Consider the following 25816-nt stretch of genomic DNA (forward strand, 5'->3'; position numbering starts at 1 on the left):
CACCATCACTCCTCTCTCTCTCCTGGTAAGACTCCCTCGGGATCTATTTCATGCAGGTCATATTTACTTAAGGCGTAAATATTTTTAAAAAAGCTGTGTATGAAATTTACTCAAACTTCTAAGGGACTATTCCTGTTAAGAGCAATGAAACTGGTTTGCCATTTTTTTTTTTATAAAGTACGGGAACAAAATATTTGAGGGTCTCCACAAAAATTATTCCATGTATTTGGGATTTATAGATAAGTTTAAGTACAGTAACACTGGAATCGATGTTTACTCCGTATATATTTTGAAAAGTTATATAAATGTCAACAATGTTCCCTATACATGATACACAGAGCTGCTTCAGTCTTGAATGTTTTTTTTGGGGGTATTATCATTGTGAATGCGTATTTAATTGTACTGAAGGACGGTTGATAAAGTCCAAATAGTTTTTATTACCTTCGTTTCTAGTACACACGCTATGATTGACAAAATATTTTACGAAATTTGTGAATTTAAATTTTAATAGGTTATTGTTTTGCTGGTGAGAGACAATGGGTAGTTTTTGTGAGTTTGGATTAACATAATGTATGTAAAGTTGGCGCTCGTCTCATGCCAGTGGAAGGAGTGTATTCAAGGCGAAGTACAAGCACAGTTCTGGCGTTAAATGTGAAATACTAAATAGTTGACGTGATATGCGTTTGATAACCTAGTTAATACAGTTAGTTTTTATAATAATATGAGCTAAGCGGGAAACGGGGAATGAGCGGAAATACTGGGGCTGGACAAAGGGCTCTTTTTGATAACATCAAGAAATCTTTTTTTATCTTATTTTCAACTGTTATTGTTGGTTTTATGTTGAAACGTCAAATAGTGAAAATGCCACGTGATAGATATTGTACATCTAGCTATACAAGCGAGGTCTTGGAGAAACGGTATTAGTTGTGGGAGTGAGTGTGAGTGTGTGTGTGTGTACTCACCTAGTTGTGTCTGCAGGATCGAGCATTGACTCTTGTATCCCGCCTTTCGAGCATCGGTTGTTTACAGCAATGACTCCTGTCCCATTTCCCTATCATACCTGGTTTTAAAATTATGAATAGTATTTGCTTCCACAACCTGTTCCTGAAGTGCATTCCATTTTCTCACTACTCTCACGCTAAAAGAAAACTTCCTAACATCTCTGTGACTCGTCTGAGTTTCATGCTTCCATCCATGTCCCCTCGTTCTGTTACTATTCCGTGTGAACATTTCGTCTATGTCCACTCTGTCAATCCCTCTGAGTATTTTATACGTTCCTATCATGTCTCCCCTCTCCCTTCTTCTTCTAGTGTCGTAAGGCACAGGTCCCTCAGGCGCTCCTCATACCCCATCCCTCGTAGCTCTGGGACGAGTCTCGTTGCAAACCTCTGAACCTTTTCCAGTTTCATTATATGCTTCTTCAGATGGGGACTCCATGATGAGGCGGCATACTCTAAGACTGGCCTCACGTAGGCAGTGTAAAGCGCCCTAAATGCCTCCTTACTTAGGTTTCTGAATGATGTTCTAACTTTTGCCAGTGTAGAGTACGCTGCTGTCGTTATCCTATTTATATGTGCCTCAGGAGATAGATTAGGTGTTACGTCCACACCCAGGTCTCGTTCGCGCGTCGTCACAGGTAGGCTGTGTGTGTGTGTGTGTGTGTGTGTGTGTGTGTGTGTGTGTGTGTGTGTGTGTGTGTGTGTGTGTGTGTGTGTGGTCGCCAGTGGTCGGTGTTCAAGGCTGGCCTCCCTCGCACCCTCTTATTATATAAGGTTCCGGTCCCCCGTCCACCAGTTTCCGGGAACATTGCTGCGTTACTTGTTCATTAGTTGCCTCCCTCTCTCCCACCCCCGGAATATCCCCCACTTTAGAGTCTTTACTCCCACCCCCAGGGCTTACTTCCACCCCCAGGGATTACCCCCACCCCCAGGGCTTACTCCCATCCCCAGGGATTACCTCCACCCCCAAGGATTATTCCCATCCCCAGGGATTACCCCCACCCCCAGGGCTTACTCCCATCCCCAGGGATTACCTCCACCCCCAGGGATTATTCCCATCCCCAGGGATTACCCCCATCCCCAGGGATTACCCCCACCCCCCAGTGATTATTCCCATCCCCAGGGATTACCCCACCCCCAGGGATTATTCCCATCCCCAGGGATTACCCCCACCCCCAGGGATTATTCCCATCCCCAGGGATTATTCCCATCCCCAGGGATTACCCCCACCCCCAGGGATTATTCCCATCCCCAGGGATTATTCCCACCCCCAGGGTTTACTTCCCACCTCCGTGACTTACTCCCACCCTCACTTCCGTGGCTCTCTCCCACCTCGTAATATAACGATCCCCCCCCCCCCGGTATAATCTCCCGCCCCTCCCCCGAGCGCCATCTCCCTCCCGGGGGGGGGGGCTGGTTCCCCCCCCCCCTTTCGGACAAAGTTGCGTTACTGGGGTAAAATCCAGTACTGACCGTTTCTTATTCTTAACGAATTTTAGTGTATGTTGGGTGACCATATTAGTGTTACCTGTGGTGGACCTGCCAGTGTTGCTGCTGAGGCGGCCATCTGTACCTCTCCCACCTGTGTAAAGGAGAATGTAAGTGTTTACTATTTGTATCTGCAGAATTGAGCTATTAGCTCTTGGACCAATTTATTTTTCCTCTATTATGTCTATACACACGCGAGCACACATCCCCGGGAAGCAGCCTGTAGCAGCTAACTCTCAGGTACCTATTTACTGATAGGTGAACAGGAGCACTAGCGTGAAAGAAACCCTGAATTTGCTGGGGGATCAAATTCAGGCCCTTAATTAGGACTACAACAGGAGCGCTGTCCACTAACCGCGAGGCCCCTGTGGCTCCGAGGGTAGAGGTCAGACGCATGGGGCCTCGCCAAACTTTCACACGTGTGGGGTTCAGGTTCAAGTATGTTTATTGAGGCAAAAAAATACATCTCAAAGGGATAGAGTAGCTTAGGCTATTTCTACCCCCCCCCCCCTCTACTTCAAGTCCCTCAAGGGGCGCACAAAAGTCAGTGAGTACAAATCCATAAATCACAATACAGTAATCCCACTTAACATTGCAGGTTAATATAGTAAGCACAGCATATAAGTGTTACACTCTTGGGGCAAAATTCTTGTAGCTCCTAAGTATACTGTCTATCATAACATTATCACACATCCAAACTGTTTGATGTAGTACACTACTTATTTCTTTATTTCTGTAGTTATCAATAAGGTGTGGTGTATGGGGTGTCTTAGGCCGGTCGAGATGTGTTCATCTGTTACACTTTTACACGTATTGATATTTAACCCCCCCCCCCCTCCCCCCAACATGAAATTATCATCTATCTTGAGATGATTTCGGGGCTTGGTGTCCCCGTGGCCCGGTCCTCGACCAGGCCTCCTTTTTGTTAAATACCCTGCAGGAAGCAGCCTGTAGCAATTGTCTTAATTCCCACGTACGTATTTACTGCTAGGTGAATAGGGGCATCAGAGTGAAAGAAACTCTGCCCCCCACTTTCCGCCTTCACCGGGGATCGAACCCAGAATCTCAGGACTACGAATCCGAAGCGCTGTCCACGCAGCTGTCAGGCCACCCAAGGTCATAATAATGAGGTCAGAGGCCAGATTCACGAAGCAGTTACGCAAGTACTTACGAACCTGTACATCTCCCCTCAATTTTTGATGGCTTTGGTTATATTTATTAAACAGTTTACAAGCATGAAAACTTGCCAATCAACTGTTGTTATTGTTATAAACAGCCTCCTGGTACTTCGAAGCTCCTTAACTGTTTAATAATTGTAAAAAAAGCAGTCAAAGATTGAGAAAAGATGTACAGGTTCGTAAGTGTTTGCGTAACTTCTACGTGAATCTAGTAATATTTGTGTTGTTCTGTCAGTTTCAATGATCCTTTATAAACAAAATCTGAGAGATGGGGGGGGGGGAGATAGGTGGAGAGGGTTGATATGGAGAGATGGAGAAGAGTGGGAGAGACGGAGAGAGGAAAACAAGGGAATATGGAAAGAGATGAGGAGGAGAGAGACCCGAGTCCGCCCTCTATTCTCACATGAGGGAATTCTTTATTCATAGTTCTACCCGGTCATTCATATCTCAATCCTCCACTTCGTTCCTGTCCTCATTGTCCCTAATTCATCTTCTAACCCCCCCCCCCCCCCTCCTCATAAAACACTTCTCAAAAACATTAAAAAAAAAACTGAAAAACTCTATGGGAACAATGCGGATGCTGCCGCTAAGGAAGCTGTCCGCTCTTGTCCCATCTCTCGTAAAGGCATTCCGTTTTCCGACTTTTACCCGGTTATCCATTCCTCAGTCCTTACCCGTTGGCAGGCTTCTTGGTTGTCTGTTACTGGTAACAAGCTACGTACTCTTAAATGTTGTGTTTCCTCGTGGCCGTCCTCCTTCCACCGTAACCGGCGGTGGGAAACAGCTCTGGCGAGGTTGCGTATTGGCCATACTCGCTTAACCCATGGTCACTTGATGGAGCGCCGCCCTGCTCCTTATTGTCCTAGTTGCATTGTCCCTCTTACGGTCGTGCATGTCCTTCTTGAATGTCCTGACTTCCAGGACGAGCGTGTGTCTTGCTTTCCGACCGCCCCTCGCGGTCACCTGTCCCTCGATAGAATTCTTGGTGACTCGGATACTTTTGATATCGTTCGCCTTATGCGTTTTTGTTCTCGTATTGGCATCCTTGGTGATATTTAGCGCCCTCTGATTATTTTGCGTATTTGATGGTGCTACATAGCCTTCCCGGTTTGCTGCCTTCTTTTGATAATTACTTACTTACTCTATGGGAACAAACTAAATATTTTACTTGACTATGAAAATCGCATCAGAGGTGCTCTATAAATGCTAATATTCCTTAAACTATTTAACTTTGGTTGACCCCAAACCAGCATACGTCTGTCCCATACCAGAGCCCATACCTGTCCCATGCAAGCCTCGCCCCCTGCAAAATTGGGCGAGGCTTGCCCCAAGCATCTGGCCCCTAATCTTGGACAGACAGACAGTCTGCCATATATACACACTAGGGTGGGGGGATACCCGTGCGCTTCTGGACTCAATGAATACCAACATTATCCTCACTTTAATAAGACTATCAAAATCCTCAGATTAGGCAAAATTGTAATTAATTTTGTCAATAGAGATGTTAATAATAATAATAACTTATCCTGCTGCCCCAATCTCATCTCTTTCCTCTCTCACTTCCCATTTACTCCCTCCGCTCTAACTTTCTTCCCTGTCGCCCCTCTCCCATTCTCTCACCTCTTCCCCCCCCCCCCCCTCCCCTCCTCTCCCTCTTCTCCATTCGTTCTCTATGTCTGTCATCCTTTGTCTTTTTCCTCTTGTTTTTCATTTCGCCAGATGTAAGTGGTGGGAATCAGTAATGTGCAAAAAACTGGACACTTTTCTGTAAGATGTGCCGGACCAACTGGACTGTGGTGGGCCTGCGGGCCGCTCCAAGCAACAGCCTGGTGGACCAAGCTCTCATAAGTCAAGCAACAGTGTGAGATGTGTTCTGAGAGTTGTTCTTGACCGTTTGTTAATGGTTATATATGCAAGCATATAGAAAACACGTGTAATCTATTATATACGAGAAAATGAATCTGATTTCAACGCAATAGTTACAAATGTGTTGCTTACTGGTGTTGATGGTTGGGGTGAGGTGGAGATGTGGAGGCCAGCAGCCAGCCGCTGCTCGGGGTGTTACTGATAAGACAGCGTTTGTCAGGTAGTTACTGGCGCCTCAAGGAAACACATGATTGCATCCCTGCACGCTCTCCTTCTATTCCAGGAGTGTAGACTGTTGATCACATTATGTTGTAGGAACAACTGTGTGTGGTTGTGTGCACGTTGAGGCTTGGTTGCATGTGGTATGTTAGATTGTGTAGCTTTGTGGAAATAACATGTATGTGATAAGTGTGTGTAGCTGCTTGTCATGGTTGTATTTGACATATGTGGCCTATGTGTATATGACGCTTTGTACATGGTTGTATATGGCATATGTGACACGTCTATAGTTGTATGTGACCTGTGTACATGTCATGTGTGAATATATCATTCGTGTTTGCGTAGCTGTGACTGTGTATGACATGTATAGCTGCGTGTCACGTATACATTTACATGACGTGTGTTTGTATCTGAGTGGATTTGACATACATGATTTTACCTTTAATTAATCTCGAGGGTTCTCCAATTTCGTCAAGGGGTGGTTGGGGGGGGGGATTATACCTTTCCTGACGGTAACTTGAGCTACCAGACTGTTGCTTATAGCAATCCTTTGTTGGGTATAGTTGTATATTTGTGCACTTAGCTGTATATGTATATATGATACATGTTGTGGTATATAGTCGGCGAGTTTATATGTTGTGCGGTTGTGAAGAGAGGCAAGTGGGAGCCCGTACTTGATCTTTAATTAGTATAGCTGTCCTTTGACAAGCCACCGGCTTCCTGTCCTCATCGAGGCCACTAGTGTGTTAATCTGAAAATGTGTAACAATGCCCGGTTGTTGCAGTGTACCAGACGTTCCCAGTGGTTGTTGCAGTGTACCAAACGTTCCCTGTGGTTGTTGCAGTGTACCAAACGTTCCCAGTGGTTGTTGCAGTGTACCAAACGTTCCCAGTGGTTGTTGCAGTGTACCAAACGTTCCCATTGGTTGCTGCAGTGTACCAAACGTTCCCAGTGGTTGTTGCAGTGTACCAAACGTTCCCAGTGGTTGTTGCAGTGTACCAAACGTTCCCAGTGGTTGTTGCAGTGTACCAAACGTTCCCAGTGGTTGTTGCAGTGTACCAAACGTTCCCAGTGGTTGTTGCAGTGTACCAAACGTTCCCAGTGGTTGTTGCAGTGTACCAAACGTTCCCAATGGTTGTTGCAGTGTACCAACGTTCCCAGTAGTTGTTGCAGTGTACCAAACGTTCCCAATGGATGCTGCAGTGTACCAAACGTTCCCAGTAGTTGTTGCAGTGTACCAAACGTTCCCAATGGTTGCTGCAGTGTACCAGACGTTCCCAATGGTTGCTCCAGTGTACCAGACGTTCCCAATGGTTGCTGCAGTGTACCAGACGTTCCCAATGGTTGCTCCAGTGTACCAGACGTTCCCAATGGTTGCTGCAGTGTACCAGACGTTCCCAATGGTTGCTGCAGTGTACCAAACGTTCCCAGTAGTTGTTGCAGTGTACCAAACGTTCCCAATGGTTGCTGCAGTGTACCAGACGTTCCCAATGGTTGCTCCAGTGTACCAGACGTTCCCAATGGTTGCTGCAGTGTACCAGACGTTCCCAATGGTTGCTGCAGTGTACCAAACGTTCCCAATGGTTGCTGCAGTGTACCAGACGTTCCCAATGGTTGCTCCAGTGTACCAGACGTTCCCAATGGTTGCTGCAGTGTACCAGACGTTCCCAATGGTTGCTCCGGTGTACCAGACGTTCCCAATGGTTGCTGCAGTGTACCAGACGTTCCCAGTAGTTGTTGCAGTATACCAAACGTTCCCAATGGTTGCTCCAATGTACCAGACGTTCCCTGCGGTTGCTCCAGTGTACCAAACGTTTGCAAAGCCAGCTGCAATGTACCAAACTGTGTCCCGTGTTGCAATGCACCAAATTCAGTCCACCTTGAAACTAATATGATAAATTAATCACAAAAAATTATTAGTTGATTGAAGTAAAGTTGCCGCCAAGTTAAAAAGAGTGTGAATGTATTTTAATATATAAATCAAGAAATTTCTGTTCTTGCATTTGGACAAGGGAGGGCAGCACACCAGGGAAAAACGTCGTTGACTTTTTATTGAAATTATTGTGTTGTTTGAATTTGAATTTTGTGATGCGTGACTCCTTGGTGGTAGCGTGTGAGGGGCGCTGTTCCTGATTAATAAGTACCAACAAGGACTCCTTCGAGGAAATTTACAGAGGCCAATACTAGAATACGCGGCACCGGCATGGGACCCACCCTCGTGAATTACAAAACAAATCTCAAAGTGCAAAGGTTTTAAACAGGACTTAGTGTGTAAATTAAACGGATTATCTCTTGAGCCTTAGGCAATAATCTAAACTCCAGAGACGAAATAGAATATGATCACTAGGTAAAAGATACTCGCCCTACCACCACTCCCTTCACTCCTCGCACCCAACCGCTACTCCCTTCACCCCCCCCCCCCCTCTCCCCCTCTCTCTAATATTAGATCAGTTTCATCTAGAGGTTTAACCCTCAGAGTGCGGGTGTCGTCATGTGTGTAAGAATCCTCCGCCGTCAATACTCCCGCTGTCATACGACATTTTTTTCATTATAATAATATTACGAGAATTGAAGTCTATAAATTTATGTAATTACGAAGATTTTTGGTAATCTAAATATCTGAAGATATTTTTACATAATGAAATTATGAACTTGTTAATACTCACAAAAAGTAATTAACTGGAAGAATTTTAGAGCACGTGATACCATTGTGGTCAAAAACTGACATAGTTCATATAGGTAATAGTTGCCGCCTGAACGTGGAGAACTAACGTTGTAGAACATAAGAAGACCTTCCAGCCAGGCACGACCTGATTTCAATACAAAATGAATCAGAAGTATAATATGGAATTGTCCGTATGAGTGAATGAGCAGGTGCTGGTTAACCTGTTGAGTATGTGATGCCAGTAATTACCAGGTCTGGAGCACAATTTGTGGAAGTTCATGAAGAGGAACTTCATAACAAAACATGTAACAGAGACGCGAGGAAAGTGTGGGAGATGCACATAGTCTACTGGATCTGTTAACCGTTATTCATGCCTCAGTGCGTGCCCTTTAGTAGGGTCGTTGGTTTTCTGTTGCTGTTAACAAACTGTGCTCTTGAGGGTAGTGTGTCCCCATGGCCTGCCTCCTACCACCGTAACCGGCGGTGGGGAAACGGCTCTGGCGAGGTTACGTATTGGTCATACACGTTTAATTCATAGGGCACTTAATGAAGCGCTGCTCTGCTCCTTATTGTCCAAACTGCATTGTCCCTCTTACTGCTGCTGCATATCCTTGATGAATGTCCTGGACTTCCAGGACGTGCGTGTGTCTTGCTTCCCGACCGTCCCTCGCGGTCACTTGTCCCTCGATAGAATTCTTGGTGAATCTGATACCTTTGATAATTACTTATGCACTTTTGTTCTCGTATTGACATCCTTGGTGATATTTAGCGCCTTTTGAACACCTGTAACCTTGATGGTGCTACATTGTTCCCCTAGCTTGGCGCCTTTTGATAATTACGTATTGGATCTACTCTTCACCCAAAATGAGTAAGATATAAACAGTAACATACCACTGTGAGCCAGCTGACCATTTTGCCTTGATCTTTGACTATAGGGCTGAATTAAAAATAATGGATATAAGTCAAGAGATCAAAGAAAGGATAATAGACTCCTGGAAAAGAAACACACATTAGGGTAAGAGAACACCTGGGAAATGTGCAATGGAAGATGGAACTTGGAAGGAAGATAGTCCAGGGAATGATGGATCAAATCAGAGCTGCAAAGAGGTTAAAAAAAAGTTATACCAACAATGAGGGTAAAAAGTGTGGGAATACAGCAGCCCATGATTGAATGGACAATGACAAGAAGCTAAAATGAAAAGCAGGAAGGAAGTGGACATAATACGCAGAAGAAAACCCGGTATGAAAAGCAATGAAAGCTCCCGCACAAGCAACAGCTGGGAACGAATACATTAACATAAGAGAATCGGAAAAAAGTTATGAAAATTACATTGCCTACAGGACAAAGAAGCAAGTTGCTACGTAGTCGTATGCAAAAATGAAACTTAAAAAACGGTAAATGACCAAGTGACTAGATTATACAAGAGGGGAAGAAGAGAGAAAATGAGATGTGTGATGTCTGCTAGTGTGCGCGGTGCTTACACTACCCAGCCACAACAGGTTGCCGCTGCCTAGTACTAGGAGGAGGCAACCCTGGACGAGAGACCAACTGATATAACCAAAACGATTTGGCAGGTTGTATGCCAGGGAAAATTAGGATTAATTCCCTACCTGAAACGATGTGCTTGCTAGTGGCATTACACAGCCCGTCCTCCAACAACCCGTCCTCGACTTAGACCGTTTGTCTAAGTTTGTTTTTGTTTGGACCGTCCTCCAAACAAAAACCCAAAGTCAGTTCCATGCACCCGCCAAACCCCATATTTGTGAATGAAAAACGGTTTACACATGACTCAACTGATGACGTCCGAACACTTCCAAGTGCTTTGCTGACTACTATTGTTCAAGCTACAATGCTGTAAATGCTTCACCCAGGTACTATAAATACAAATAATCGCCAACAAAACCTAAATACTTAACCAGTGCCTAAATATTCACAATATGCTAATATATAATAATATTAATTTATTTTTGAGGAAAGTTCAGTTTTGAATGAACAGAAAGTTAAAATTAATGAATGCGTTATGGGGTCGACCGCTGGATAGAATGGACTTGGTCCGAGGACAGGTTGCTTTACAACAATGTAAGAACTCTTGTAAGAACAAAAAAAGACGAAGAATGCAATATACTCCAAGACGGCCTAGACAAATTAGAGTTAGTTCGATAAATGTTTATGAAGAGTTCAAGACAAGTAAGTGTAAGGAAATGGGAACAGGTGCCAGGAACCTAAATATGGAGGCATTTAGATCACCGTACACCGACTATGTGAGACCAGTGTTGACCAGTCGAGGCAGCATACCTCGAGTACGCCGCCTCGTCGTAGGGCTCTCATCTTAAACAAAAAATTACATAAAACTACCAAAGAAATTTAAGAGATTTTCAACAAGGCTCATCCTGGAATTGCGAAGGATGGGGATATGAAGAAAGACTGAAAGAATTAGACTTGATATCGCTAGAGAAAAGGAATAAGACAATGATACACTTATAAAATACTTAAGGGATTGCCAAAGTGGACAAAGCTATTCAGAGTGAATACCAATAACACAAGAGGGAATGGAAGGAAGCTTGAGGATCAGGCGAGTCATAGAGATAAGAAAATTATATTTAAGCGTAAAAGTAGTGAAAAAATTGAAAGAACTAAATGCTCACCTTTATACTCGAGCAGGTTGTTAGCTATACTCGAGCAGGTTGTTAGCTATACTCGAGCAGGTTGTTAGCTATACTCGAGCAGGTTGTTAGCGATCTCCATTCATAATGTCAAAAGTATATTTGATAGAAGAATAAAGCAGAGGTCATTGCAATATACAACCAACAGTTAAAAAGGCAGTGTCCAAGAGCTAAAAGCTTAATCCTACCTGCAATGATTGAGTATAGAGGGGGTACCCCGATGGTTCCTGGGCCTCGCTACACCCTCTCCCCTTTTCACTTCCCTCTCCATTCCTCTCTTCTCATATCTTCCTCTCCCATCTCTCTTCCACTCCCCCAACATCCCCCCCCCCCTTTCGCCTTCCCCGCTCTCCCCTCCTTCCTGCTTTCGCCCCCCCCCCCCCCACTCTATCCCTCATCTCTCTCCCTTTTCCGCTCTTTATCTGTCTCAGAAAAGTAATGAAAAGGTGACAAGTTTAAGGTGACATTCTAAGTTTACCTTTACGAAAAGATGTAAAGGTGTTAAAAACTGCAGGAAACAAGTCCTCGATTCCAGACTTCATCAAAATCGCAGGGAAGTAGGAACCGATATTTTGAAAAGTAGGTAATGGCCACCCCATTACCCTATGAGGCCTCGTAGCCTGGTGGATAGCGCGCAGGACTCATAATTCTGTGGCGCGGGTTCGATTCCCGCACGAGGCAGAAACAAATGGGCAAAGTTTCTTTCACCCTGAATGCCCCTGTTACCTAGCAGTAAATAGGTACCTGGGTGTTAGTCAGCTGTCACGGGCTGCTTCCTGGGGGTGGAGGCCTGGTCGAGGACCGGGCCGCGGGGACACTAAAGCCCCGAAATCATCTCAAGATAACCAAGATAACCCCTGACCAGCCCATGACACTCGCATATCCCCAATGTGTTATCTTGAAAAGTTGGGTGAAGCTAGCCCTAGGCATCTTGTTGTTATAGATTCAGCTACTCGGAACAAGTTCCAAGTAGCACGGGCTATGGTGAGCCCGTAACTTACCTGGCACAGGAGCGGGACAATTAGCACGGGCTAAGGTGAGCCCGTAGTGGACTTACCTGGCACAGGAGCGGTGCCCTCGGGGAACCCTAGGCATCTGGCCTCCAACCTTGATTAATTGATTGAATTAAGATTAAGCCACCCAAGAGGTGGCACGGGCATGAATAGCCCGTAAGTCGTCCAACCTTGGGCAGACATTCTCGCATATCTGTCAAGAATGTATAGAACGATTGTACAGTATATATACAAAACAAGTATGAGTGTATAAAAGTGGGGTACCCGGCGTTGGCCGGGCCTGTCTGCCTTCCCTCTCTTTATAAATCTCTACATTGTATCTTTTTGCTATCTATTTCTATTTATTTCTATAGTTGTTCTCTAGAGTGAACGTTTTAACAGCAATGTAGAGTTATAACCCCAACAATAACTGAGAAACCATAAAATAAAATATGTAAATATGTAATATATGTAGTGAGTAAATGTTGTAATTTGTAATGTTATTTTTTGGCAGAAAAATCAGTGAGCCGTGAAAACGTGACACTTGTGGAGGGTTGGTGCGGGCCCTGACCTCCATGATGCTGCCCCTGCCACCTCCTGCTGCTACAGTAAGTGGCACTCTTAAACAATAATAATAATAATAATATTTTATTCAGGAAAACATGCATAGATGCAGAGTTATAAACATAATGTTGGATTAATAGATAGAGCTAGTACATACAATACCTAAAGTCACTAATACGCATAGCGTTTCGGGCAAGATGTGGGGGAAAAAACACTTTAGACGAAAACTTAATAGTAATTGGGAGTAGTGTAAAAAATTGTGTTAGAAAAAAGGAATAGAAAAAGAAAAGTGGAAAACATGGTAAAAATCAGCAATTGTACAAGTTGGTCAACAAACAACATTATTTAGAAGCAAGACATGGGTTGACATTTAGGAGGTAAGGTAGGTTACATGGAGTTAATTAGGTAGTACTTAGTTCTACTCTTAAACTGGTTGAGAGAGGTACAGCCTTTGACATAATTAGGGAGGTCATTCCACATTCTGGGTACAGTACCTTGATTTGTAGAGCATTTCTAGTTTGGTTAAGTCGCACTCTTGGAATATCAAATGGGTATTTGTTTCTGGTGTGGTGCTCATTGGTTTTGTTACAAGCCTTCTAGGAAACTTTTAAGGTCAGGATTGACGTTGCAGTTCTGAGTTTTAAATATATAGAGTACACATGAGAGGATGTGCAGTGGCTTAATATCTAACATATTCAAAGATTTGAGTAAGGGTACCGAGTGATGTCTGGGGCCAGAGTTAGATATTGTCCTAATAGCAGCTTTGTGTTGAATAATTAGAGGACGTAAATGATTTTGGGTGGTAGAACCCCAAGCACAAATACTATAGTTGAGATAAGGATAGATGAGAGAGTAATAGAGCGTCACCAGGGCAGGGCTAAGGTACATAATATCTGATCTTAGAAAGAATGGCAACAGTTTTAGAAACTTTGTTTGATATATTTAGAATGTGTCCCTGGAAATTCAGCTTGTTATCGATGAGAGTGCCATCCACTTTATTACTAATTTGGATATTGTTTATTTTTAGATTAATTTGATTTGAGGATTTATTACCAAACAAAATATAGAAAGTTTTGTCAATGTTAAGGGTGAGTTTGTTAGCAGTTAGCCAAAGATGGACTTTATTTAGTTCAGCATTCACTGTGACATTTAGAGCAAGAGGGTCAGGACAGGAGAAAATGAAGGTTGTGTCATCAGCAAATAGAATTGGTTTGAGGTGTTGAGAGGCATTTGGAAGGTCATCAATGTAGATGAGAAAGAGGAGAGGGCCACGTATGCTGCCCTGTGGAACACCAATGTTGATGGGTAAGGTGGGAGAAATGGAATTATTCACAGAAACATACTGAAGCCTGTCAGTAAGGTAGGACTGAAGATATTGGAGGGAGTGACCTCTGACTCCATAATGATGTAATTTAAGAAGGTTTTGGTGGTTAATAGTGTCAAAAGCCTTACGTAGGTCAACAAATAACCCAACAGGGAACTAATTTTTATAAAGAGCTGCATGTATCAAGTTAATCATACTAACAAGTGCATCGTTAGTGCTTTTTGGGGGTCTGAAGCCATATTGACAAGAGCTAAGTATATTGTGTATGGCTAGATAAGAGTAAAGCTGCTTGTAGATTAGTTTGTCAAAATGTTTTGACAAGTTTGACTGATATAGGTCTGAAGTTGTTGACATTCAAGTTCAAGATGTTTATTGAGACAAGAAAAAATGCATCTCAAAGGGATAGAGTAGCTTAGGCATAGTTGTTGACATCAGTGAGATCACCACATTTATGGACTGGGGTTACTCTCGCTTTTGTTTAGAATACCTGGAAAGGTATGGAGTTCAAGTGACTTGTTGTAGAACAATGCAATGGCAAGAGCTAAAAATCTGGAGGCTTTTTTGTAAATTAGTGTTGGTATCTCAGTAAGGGCACTAGACTTCGTTTTAAGGGAAAGGATTTTCTCATTAACATCAGGAATTAGCAGGCGTTAGGTACAAAGACTCTGGATAGTTACCTGTAAGGTGGTCCTTTGACATTAATATGGGAGGATGGAATATCATTAGCAAGGGAAGTCCCAATGGATGAGAAGAACCTATTGAATTCAGGAGCAGTATCAGAGGCTGAAAGCAAACCGTCGTTATTGGATAGGAGTATTGGTTTTTTATTTAAAATCTTTTTTAATCCCAATATTTGGGAAATAGTGTTCCATGTTTTGTTGCCCTTAATTTGGGTGAATTTATTTTCGTAGTATTTTATTTTGGCTCTCCTAATTATTTTAGATAGCACTGATGAGTAAATCTTTGAAAATTCTTTGGAGACGACTCCTAACCTATCCTTCTTCTCAAGGTCATGTTATTTTATTAATAGACTACCTTGAAAACTATCAACTCTCTCTACCTTGGTATTCCTCAGCATCCAACAGTGTTATCTGACACTACTAAGTATTGTTTGCTTGTAGGAGACTCCTGCCTTGTAGACTGTTATTTTGGACCAAAGGATGACACTGGCTGTGCATGACACTCCAATGAGCGTGTCACACTGTGGTCCAAGATATCACTGCCCGTCTCCCACGAGCGTGTCACACTGTGGTCCAAGATATCACTGCCCGTCTCCCACGAGCGTGTCACACTGTGGTCCAAGATATCACTGCCCGTCTCCCACGAGCGTGTCACACTGGTCCAAGATAACACTGCCTGTCTCCCACGAGCGTGTCACACTGTGGTCCAAGATATCACTGCCCGTCTCCCACGAGCGTGTCACACTGGTCCAAGATAACACTGCCCGTCTCCCACGAGCGTGTCACACTGTGGTCCAAGATATCACTGCCCGTCTCCCACGAGCGTGTCACACTGTGGTCCAAGATATCACTGCCCGTCTCCCACGAGCGTGTCACACTGTGGTCCAAGATATCACTGCCCGTCTCCCACGAGCGTGTCACACTGTGGTCCAAGATATCACTGCCCGTCTCCCACGAGCGTGTCACACTGGTCCAAGATAACACTGCCTGTCTCCCACGAGCGTGTCACACTGGTCCAAGATATCATTGCCCGTCTCCCACGAGCGTGTCACACTTTGTGGTCCAAGATAACACTGCCCGTCTCCCACAAGCGTGTCACACTGGTCCAAGATAACACTGCCCGTCTCCCACGAGCGTGCCACACTGTGGTCCAAGATATCACTGCCCGTCTCCCACGAGCGTGTCACACTGGTCCAAGATAACACTGCCCGTCTCCCACGAGCGTGTCACACTGTGGTCCAAGATATCACTGCCCGTCTTCTAAGAGCGTCACACTGGTCCAAGATATCACTGCCCGTCTTCTAAGAGCGTGTCACACAGGTCCAAGATATCAATGCCCGTCTTCTATGAGCGTGTCACACAGGTCCAAGATATCAATGCCCGTCTTCTATGAGCGTGTCACACTGTGGTCCAAGATATCACTGCCCGTCTCCTAAGAGCGTGTCAAAACAGACACTTTTTTACCCATGTGGTTATAATCCCATGGAACTGCTTATACAGTATTCGCCAAAGCCTTAAATGCCAAAATCCAGATAGAAAATAATCCTCGGGCCCCAAATGGTGACTTTCGAAAAGCCTCCAGCGGGGTCCAATTCCATGGTGGCCTTCAGGAATTTAGGTTAATACTGTATACAAAAAAAATGTCAAACATCATTTGAATAACCAAAATTCATAGAATATAAGCAGGAGAGCTTCCGAGCCTGGCAGAGACCAAGCCACGTGGTACAGTAACTCCCTGAACCAGCAAAAGGTAGGCTGTAATCTTAAATTTTAGTCCATATTTGCACTGAAAGCATGTTTACCATTTATGATAGGTTCAAGTTGACCCAAGTTGTTGATGTGTCTGTTAAGCCATGAGCATGTACTTTTTTTCAATAGTAAATATTTGTAACTATCCACTATTAATATTATCATATTTTATGTTTACACCAAAGTTGTAACTAAGTATCATGTATTCTTTGAAGAAAAGATTGATATTAAGTACAATTATGAAAACATGCAAAATAAAAAATCCTGTACTGTAGGGGGTACTATACTGTAGGATAACTAAAATCAATATAATATGACTATAGAAGATGGTGATAGGTTTTCTTATGTAAATAAAAGTGCTGTTTACTGTTTGGCCTTCTGTGTTGATATTGTGCACTATTTTGACATGTAATTATAAGCCATGTTGACAAAATTGGAAGCTGTATTACTTAATACAATACAATACAGTTACTGGTGTATTCTTTTCAGATTCATCTTTTGTTTCATATGTAGAGCAGATACTGTCATATAACAGCTAGGTTTTGGTAATAGCTAGGTTTACTCTTAAGCCAGATAAAATGTCAGTACATGAGGACAATGGTCTTGTTCTAGAGTGCTAAGAGTGGTGGTAGTGATGGTGTCAGGTGGGGTAGTGGGAAGCAAGGCAAGTCCCACCTCCACCTTCTTGATGGTGGCACAGGATGTGGAGGTGCCCAACCTGCACACCACCATCATGACACCTACAGCCTGTGCCCTCGCCTGTTATGCTGCTGGCACCCACCACTGTCTAGGGTTTCTCTGGCGGCCATTCCTCGCCTCCACGGTCAGTAGTGCTCTTATGCTAGATATCTCCCACTAAATGTCTGTCATTTGGTGTAAGCTTGTATAAGTAATTTATTTGTAAGTCTACACATTACATTGCATATGTTTTGGTAGTAATAGAAAATAATTCAAAATGATGGAAAATAATTTGAGTTCGTGATATCAAGGACTTGTTGAATTGTTGTAATTTTTGTGCAGTATTAAAATTTTAATTGTCATCATTAATTGTCTAGGTGCTTGGAAATTTACTGTGATTCAATATTAATATTTTAGTTTGTTAATAGACTGAAAATATGAATATCAAATAAATGGTAGTGATAAAGTGCTGGTTAATTGTTTATAAGTTTTGCTAGTCCATACTCCATCAGTGATAGTCCTGATATATTTTATTTCACACAGGGGACCCATAAGGATGAGTGTGACAAAGAAAGGGAGTCATGTGGTAGGTCCATGGACGGTCGGTGTGGTCTTCTGCAGTGCATCCCTAACCCCTCTAGCCTCAGGTTCTTTCCTGGAGCCCAGATCTTTCTTCTAAGAGGACAAAACTCCCCTGCCTTTGGCTCCATCAAAGGTTTGTATTGTACGGCACTTGTTCTTGCTAAAAAGTGTAGTCTTACTGGAAAACGTTGCTTGCTTGGTCTTGCTGAAAAGTGTAGTCTTGCTAGAAAAAGTTACTTGCTTGGTCTTGCTCAATGTTAGTGCATTGTAGATCAACAATATTGAGTACTTGGGCCCTCAGAATTAATTTAGACTGCAACAAATGCATTTGTTCAAAAACACTGCTTCTCCCCAACTTACCACTTGCCCCATCACTAACACAATTGGCAGCAACATGTGAGTCGGTCCCCCACAACCAACTCGCAGCATCCAACTCCTGTAGCCTTATTACAAGGCAATTTTGCAGTTTGTGCACCTATCTTTTCTCCCATCCTCGTCACTGGTAAGGCCACTATCCTTACCAACAGTCTCATCCCCTCTTTCTCATTGCTAGTGTATGACTTGTCCTCATTATTCACTGTTCTCTGATTGTTATTCCTTTTTGCTGTATTTACCACTCTCTTAATTTGCATAATTTTCAGGTTGACTTCTATCATCATTACGTGCACTACTAAATGCTTTGCTGCCCTGTTTTCAGCTCCTGGTAGTTATACAATGGCATGCACTTTTGCATATAGAGTGTACAGCAAGATTCTACTTGGCTATGATGAAGCAGAGCGTCGCTGTGCTCAGGACGGTGCACAACTCATTGCTATCAAGGTATGTACGGGCAACCCGTCTTCTCACCTAATATGTTACATATTTAACAGACTCTACCAATCTGCTGAAAATGCAATTTATTAGTAAAAATTCAAGCATTTATTGATATTTTTTTACACATTGGCTTCGATAGGTTAGGTAGTTTGCTTGGGTTCATTAATTTCTGGTTGGCAAAACAGTTGCATTTTTATGAGTAGCAAATTGAGAGAATGGACTTGTGTATGGCCTCTTACCTATTCATGTTTATTTATTTTCTAAAATCAGATATTATGTATGTCACTCTGCCCTGGTAATGCTTTATTACTCTCTCATCTCTTCTTATCTCACATATGGTATTTGTGCCTGAGGTTCTACTATCCAAAATTATCGATGATATCTAATTACTCAACACAAATCAGCAATTAGAACAATAACGAACTCAAGTCCCAGACAGCACTTGGCCCTTACTTAAATCTTTGAATATGTTAGATATTAAGTTGCTACACATCCTCTCAAGTGTACTAACTATATATATACACTGTGTATACAGTATATATATATAGATAGAGTAGTCTGATACATCAACCAGCCTTTTAATGACTTGTCATCTATTTTTAGAATTGTGTATGGAATTTACCTTCAACATTCCCCACTATTGTTCATCCTTCTTGTTTAGTACTTCTACAGTAAATATAACATTCCTTATATTCCTCTAGCTAATCTTCATTTGTAATTTCCACCTTTGTCTTCTCAGTAGCAACAAAAAGTCTTTGTCCAGTCCGTCTAATTACCCGAAGCTACCCAAATCTACTCAAAGCTACCCAACGCTTCCTAGCATTATGTAAATAATGAAGAACTATGTTATATTTACTCACTATAATGTTGGTGCTGAATGAAGAACATGAAAAAAGCATATTTTTACTCTGAAAAATATAATTTTATAACGAAATTAGAAGCAACTAAGTGGCAGGTGACGCCACAGGAAGTCAACGATACAGGCAATAATGTTGTGGCTTTGAGTAATTAGATGGATGCAATTTCGTTATAAAATTATATTATTTCAGAGTAAAATTATGTTTTTTCATGTTCTACATCCAGCACCAACATTATACTGAGTAAATATATCATACCTCTTCATTACTTACGTAATGCAAGGAAGCTTTGGGGTAGCTTTGAGTTGATTTTTGGTAATTAGATGGACCCTCTTTGTTTATGCTTCATAAAATGTCTCTTGTCTATGCCTACCTCTTCAAGTAGGTAGGTTAAATCTTGTCAGCCTATATTGTAATCATGTATCCTTTAGTTCTTCCTCTTCCAACGATATTAGTCTCAACTTTCACGGATTGCCCTCTTATCAAAATTTTCTAGGTCCTGTTTATCATCCTTGTGGCAAATATTTTTATCTCCTCAAATTTCTTTTTATGTTGTAAAAATAGTGGGTTCCATGCAGAAACTGCATTATCTATGGCTGGTCTCACAAAGGCTGTGTACATTTTTTTGAATGATTCATTATCTAGGTTCCCAAATGTCATTGTTAAGTACAGTATAGCAATCTAGGAATTATTTCCCTATCCCCCTCTCTATCCTTTCTCTCCATCTCCTCCTCTTCCCCCCTCAATCATTTTCCATTTTCTCTCTTCTTCTCACTCCTTATTCTTCCTTCTCCAACTCCTTTCACCTTTAAAGCCAATATAGTACTGTAAAAGCAAATAATATTAAGAAAACTATTAAGTTAAAAGAAAAATCATTCAGATAAATTATGTAATTAAAATATAAACTGCAGGGAATTAACTTTCAAAAGAACTTACAAAATTAAATACAGTATTAATTCAAAAATCTAAATATAGGGGATAAATAAAATTGGGTAAATTAAATAACTGTAAATTCTAACAATATCATTACTGTACAGTACAGTTATTTAACATAATAGAAATCCTCAATATTACCTGAGCCTGCTCCTATACACTCCTTGCAGTTATTGGCTACTGTATCTCTGTAAGAATGCTTTATTATTTTCAATGAATTACAGTTCTGTATTATTATCATTATTGATTTTTTCACATAATTTGTACTATCCATGGAGATAGTACAAATAGGCCTGGAGAACAGTTTAACACATTGACTTTAAGCTCTCAAGACTTATGTATGGTGCTACAATGAAATCCCAATTTGTATTAGGTTATGCAGTATAACCCTTTGTTGGCATGTTTTAGAGTAGTTTTAATAATCATTACTTAAGAGACCTTGAGTGATATCTTGAAAACAAATAAGCACACAATAGCACCAAAAAAAATTCTCGCATTCTTAGATTCCAGGCGTGGGAAATTTCTAACCACAAGACCCAGTGGGCAAAAATATATTAGCTCAAAATTACCCTTATTGGTTGCATGCCTTATTCAAAGCCAGTAATTGCATAAATATGAAATCCACATCATGGAGAAGCTATGGCAATGAAATTAGTTAATTTAAAGTATCAAGGAGGCAAGATGTAACAAGAAAGAATAAATTTCTTAAATGAATTTGAACATTTGCATTTCTTGTCATTTTACATATACACCAAGTTAAACTAGATGTTTGTTTAGACCAGAGGTTTCCAAATTGTGCTCCATAGAACCATATAGGGTTTCACAGAAGTTTGAGTTCTATAATGTGTTTTTTGTAAGAGATTGAGAGTGCAAGAAAGGTGGGATAAAAGAATCTGAAATAGATATATTTAAATATCTGATTCTGCATGTTTTTCTCCATAAAAACTGTCCCAAAATTCAAAGACCCCAACAATTTTCTGACACACACTAAAGTTAAGAAATATTTTATGCCTGCAACAGAAATATTAGATTGGATTGTGTTCAAAATCCTCTTGTTACATCTGGAATAAACATTGAAAGAGAAGGACCAACATGCTAACATTAAAAACTAAGTTTCTTAAATATTAAATTGAAATAATACATTTCTGGTTTACTTTTCCAAAGAATAGCAGGCAGTTGCAAATTGTGCTTTAATACAGCATGTGTTTTACAAAGATATCTCTATGAAGTTCATTCTTTCAATACAGCAGCAATCTGCTCTTCCAGTAAAGAGCAATTGCTCTACATATTTTATATGGAAGGAAAACCAATTTTACCCAACCCAATTAACTTTTTTAATACATTATATATATATATATATATATATATATATATATATATATATATATATATATATATATATATACACAGTATATACACAGTATATACTATATATACTTTATTTTTTAAGTTTTGCCTATTGCAAATATTTTCAACAATTCTTATAACTTTACAATTATTTTAACAAAAATTATTTATTTAATTTTTGTTATTTTTGAGACTTTCCAATAACAATACTGGAAAAAGTATTTATAATTTATAACAATTTATAAAAATTATTAATAATTTTATAAACTTTATAATTTAGAAATTTTATTTTATTTTATAAACTGTGTAAATAAAGCATACAAAATTTATAACTGTGTAAATAAAGCATACAATTAGCATACTGTATACAGTATAATGTTTTATTACCACCTTTCTGACATCCTTATGATGCTGCGGCTTTGATTTCTGGATATTATTGTTTATATAATGGAATCTGTGGTTCACATTGAGAGCCCCTGGTCTAGGCAAACGTGAAACTAAATATGAACCGTTTCAATACCAGATACTAAAATTTGAGTTAATTGAATCATGCTAGATGTTTCAATAATTTTTTATGTGAATCTTATAATGATCGAGGATGAAGGACCAAGTGATATTGCCGAGTTGTTCCGATCAGCTTTTTGAACATACAGTATTCATTCATAATAAACCATCACACATTAGCAGTGTGATAAATACATTCATGATAAATTCTTTAGGATTATGGCAGCCTATATTGCATTAAATAATCTGATAAGGTGATGGTAAGACAATTTGACCACTACTGTTTAGTGCAGGAATGATATCTGCCTGCCTGGGGCATCATTGGAGCTTAGTCACTGTGATATACATGTGCTAAAAGGACATTAAAATATCACTCAGTATAGTTTTGGCTTTCCAAGCACCTACAACATCTTTCATTACTGTACTTAACAATGTCTCAGTGTTTACTACAATTTTAAAGTAAGAGTTAGGTTACATTTCATTTTAACTGTTAAGTGGTTTTATTCCTGATTGTTAGAAAATGGAACACTTCCAGGATGATGTTTATTCATCAGGTTTAACTAAAGAGAGTTTTAAACTCTCTTTAGTTTCAGCTACATAACACCTTACGTAGTATGCTTTTGCAATCTTTGTAACTTGTTATTGGGTGTTTGCATTAAAAAATCATAAGATATTGGCAGACATCATGATGAGTATCAGTACCAAATCAAGAAGAATTTAAGTGAAAGCTCATTTTGGTAACTAGCATATTTATACTCAAATAGTAATCAAATAGTACTTGCATATAAGGTGCAGAAGAGACCTTTTGGTACAAATCTATATGTACTTTCATTCAGCAACCACCACCCATGTCCCACTATTAACACTGGTACGGTCACAGAGTGTGGAGCAGCAAGAGGTGGTGCAGAGGAGCATACAGCAGAGGGAGGCTCACTGGATTGGCCTGAGTGACCGACACAAGGAGGGTGATTGGCTACTTTCAGATGGTGAGTCCCATTTTCCTCCCTGCCTTCCTATTTTCCTTCTGTCTCTTATATTTTTCAAGTGCTGCTTATACTGTACATGTAATTTTTTTGTGATCCAAAATTCCTTGTGAGAGTGTCCCAAAAACTGTGTGGGAATATGAGAATATCTTGGAATGTTTGAGGGTGTAAGAGTACATGTATAAATAAAGCACATGATGGTATTCTCAGGAAGCAAGCCTACCTACATGAACTGGGACTTGGGGCAGCCTAACAACTACGAGAAGTATGGCCAGGACCAGGATTGTGTTATGCTCTTCCAAGGTGCTTGGAATGACAACCAATGTGACCAGAAACTTCGCTTCATATGTCAGATTACCTTCCTTGAGCTCTGAAGCTATTGCAGTATATTACTAGTTAATGTTACAATGACAGGTTAAAGGAACCCCTAGCTAAGATCCCTAGAGTAGAGAGAACAAAAGGAAATGTAATCATTACATTCAAAGTATTGGGGTGAATAGACAAAGTGGACAAGGACAGCCTTTTCAGATTGAGGATAAATAGAGGATATAGATGGAACTGGAAATGCAAATGGGCTAGAAAGAAGTGGGAAAACGCTTGACACGGTCAAGGTGTTCAACAAGTGGAATGCTTTGAAAGAAGTGAAAATCGCCTCCATCTACAGATTCAAGAACATATATGATACGAATATAATGACAAGATATTTAAACACACCAGTTCCAAATAACTAGATGGGGCCCAGAGAATACTAGGTTTCTCTTTTGGTAGGCACTATAGGGCAGCGTATACATATGTGCAAAAACACGCACACACATAACACACATTTCTTTTGCAAACATATTGGTAGACAGTTGGAACAAGTTAAGTGAGAAGGTGGTGGAGGCCAAAACCGTCAGTAGTTTCAAAGCATTGTATGACTAGAGTGCTGGGATGACAGGACACCACTAGCATAGCTCTCATCCTATAACTACACATGGGTAATTATTCACAAACACTAACCTCCTCTATTATCCAAAGCAACCACCATACATGAACATAATGGTCAGATAAGTGGCTACTAGAATTCAGTTCAACAAATGCAAGACAATGAAAATAAAAGAACCATTTAACAGTACATCCTAAGATGAGAGGCAGCTTGTAAATTTAGAAAGATAAAATAATTAAAAATAATAATAGGAATAATTCATTGTATCGGGGACAGGCAGCCAGTGTGTATATACATGTTAGGCTTTTATTGCAGATCTTTTCCCAGGTGGAACTACTGATCACCCAAACGATGCAACCACAACAAGCTAACTCCTGGGTACCTATTTACTGCTAGGTGAATGGGGGTATTAGGTGACAGGAAACACACCAAACTATTTCTGCTCCACCCAGGATTCGAACCCGGAATTCTCGATTGTGAGTCGAAAACGAACCCGACTGCACTACCGTGACCCATATATGTGGCCATGACAGTATGTCACCACACATGCACACAAATATGATAACAGCAGCAGCATATGAGAGCTTATTTATTATTATTAACATCTTTATTGGCAAAATTAATTACAATTTTGCCTAATCTGAAGATTTTGATAAAGTCTTATTAAAGTGAGGATAATGGTGGTATTCACTGTCACGCAGGACAGAGGGTCATACACAAGACAATAGGTCTAAACTGTAGGCGGAAGTATATATATATATCATGGTTACAATCAATGTTTTAATGTATGGATATGTAAAAACAACTTTCTATTGTGCACTGCCACACAAGGGCAGGGATGGGTTCATAAGTGATATATGAGAGCTAACATATGTGTGGCTTTCACGAAAAAAAAGGATTCAGCTTTCAGGACATAATACACCACTTAAGTGATGTCACCATCATAATACCTGTACTAATAACCCGTGAAGCACAACACTCAACCACTTGGGCTGGACGGTAGAGCAACGGTCTCGCTTCATGCAGGTCGGCGTTCAATACCCGACCGTCCAAGTGGTTGGGCACCATTCCTTCCTCCCCGTCCCATCCCAAATCCTTATCCTGACCCCTTTCAAGTGCTATATAGTCGGAATGGCCTGGCGCTTTCCCCATGATAGTTCCTTTCCCTTCATGAAGCACAAAAAAAAATCCAAAGATTCACCACAAAGTTACTACCAGAACTACAAGAATTGGGACATCATAAGCTGAAAGAACACTAGAGAAAATCAAAGATCTAATTGCATTATATAAAATATTTCTCGCTAATGTACAAGTAAATTTGTTCAAAACAAATTTAAGGTTATATAGAAATATATTATTAATAATTAGTATTATATTACACTATCAAAGTACATTTTTTATTTTTTTTTATTCTACTAAATAGAACAAAATCCGTATCTATGGGATTTTCAGTTGTTTTTAATGTCACCTTTCCTCGGGACATTGTAAATTTCCACTAAACTATTTTCGCGATTGTAAGAAGTTGATTTTACTAAAATAAATGTTGTTTTATACTCGACTAGTACTTTACTGGTAATTCAATCTTTAACACACTCACTCTCTTAGATACAAAAATCCAATATTATCTGTTCCTTATTTTGTTAAGAACACAGACAAGAGGAGTTGTGCTGCCACCAAGTCAAATTGGTACAGTATTTCCTTCAATGAACTGTCTGATAAAACTGCAAAATCTTCAATTTGGATGTGTAGCCTGATGTCCTTTCACAGATTACTACTCGGTAATTTACTCGACAGTTTTTACAAAATG

At 40.8% G+C, this 25816-nt stretch overlaps 1 protein-coding gene across 1 annotated transcript; it reads left to right on the forward strand.

Moving 5' to 3' along the window:
• Window positions 1-25567, forward strand: LOC123758300 (uncharacterized). Its single transcript, XM_045742508.2, has 7 exons — window positions 1-25; window positions 12585-12678; window positions 17000-17210; window positions 17609-17780; window positions 18345-18466; window positions 22982-23087; window positions 23295-25567. Exons 3-7 carry the CDS (start codon window positions 17022-17024, stop codon window positions 23456-23458), a joined length of 753 nt encoding a protein of 250 aa, XP_045598464.2. The 5' UTR covers window positions 1-25; window positions 12585-12678; window positions 17000-17021; the 3' UTR covers window positions 23459-25567.
• The last annotated feature ends 249 nt before the right edge of the window (window positions 25568-25816 follow it).

This window comes from Procambarus clarkii, chromosome 11, assembly GCF_040958095.1.
Source record: "Procambarus clarkii isolate CNS0578487 chromosome 11, FALCON_Pclarkii_2.0, whole genome shotgun sequence".
Lineage (NCBI taxonomy): Eukaryota > Metazoa > Arthropoda > Malacostraca > Decapoda > Cambaridae > Procambarus > Procambarus clarkii.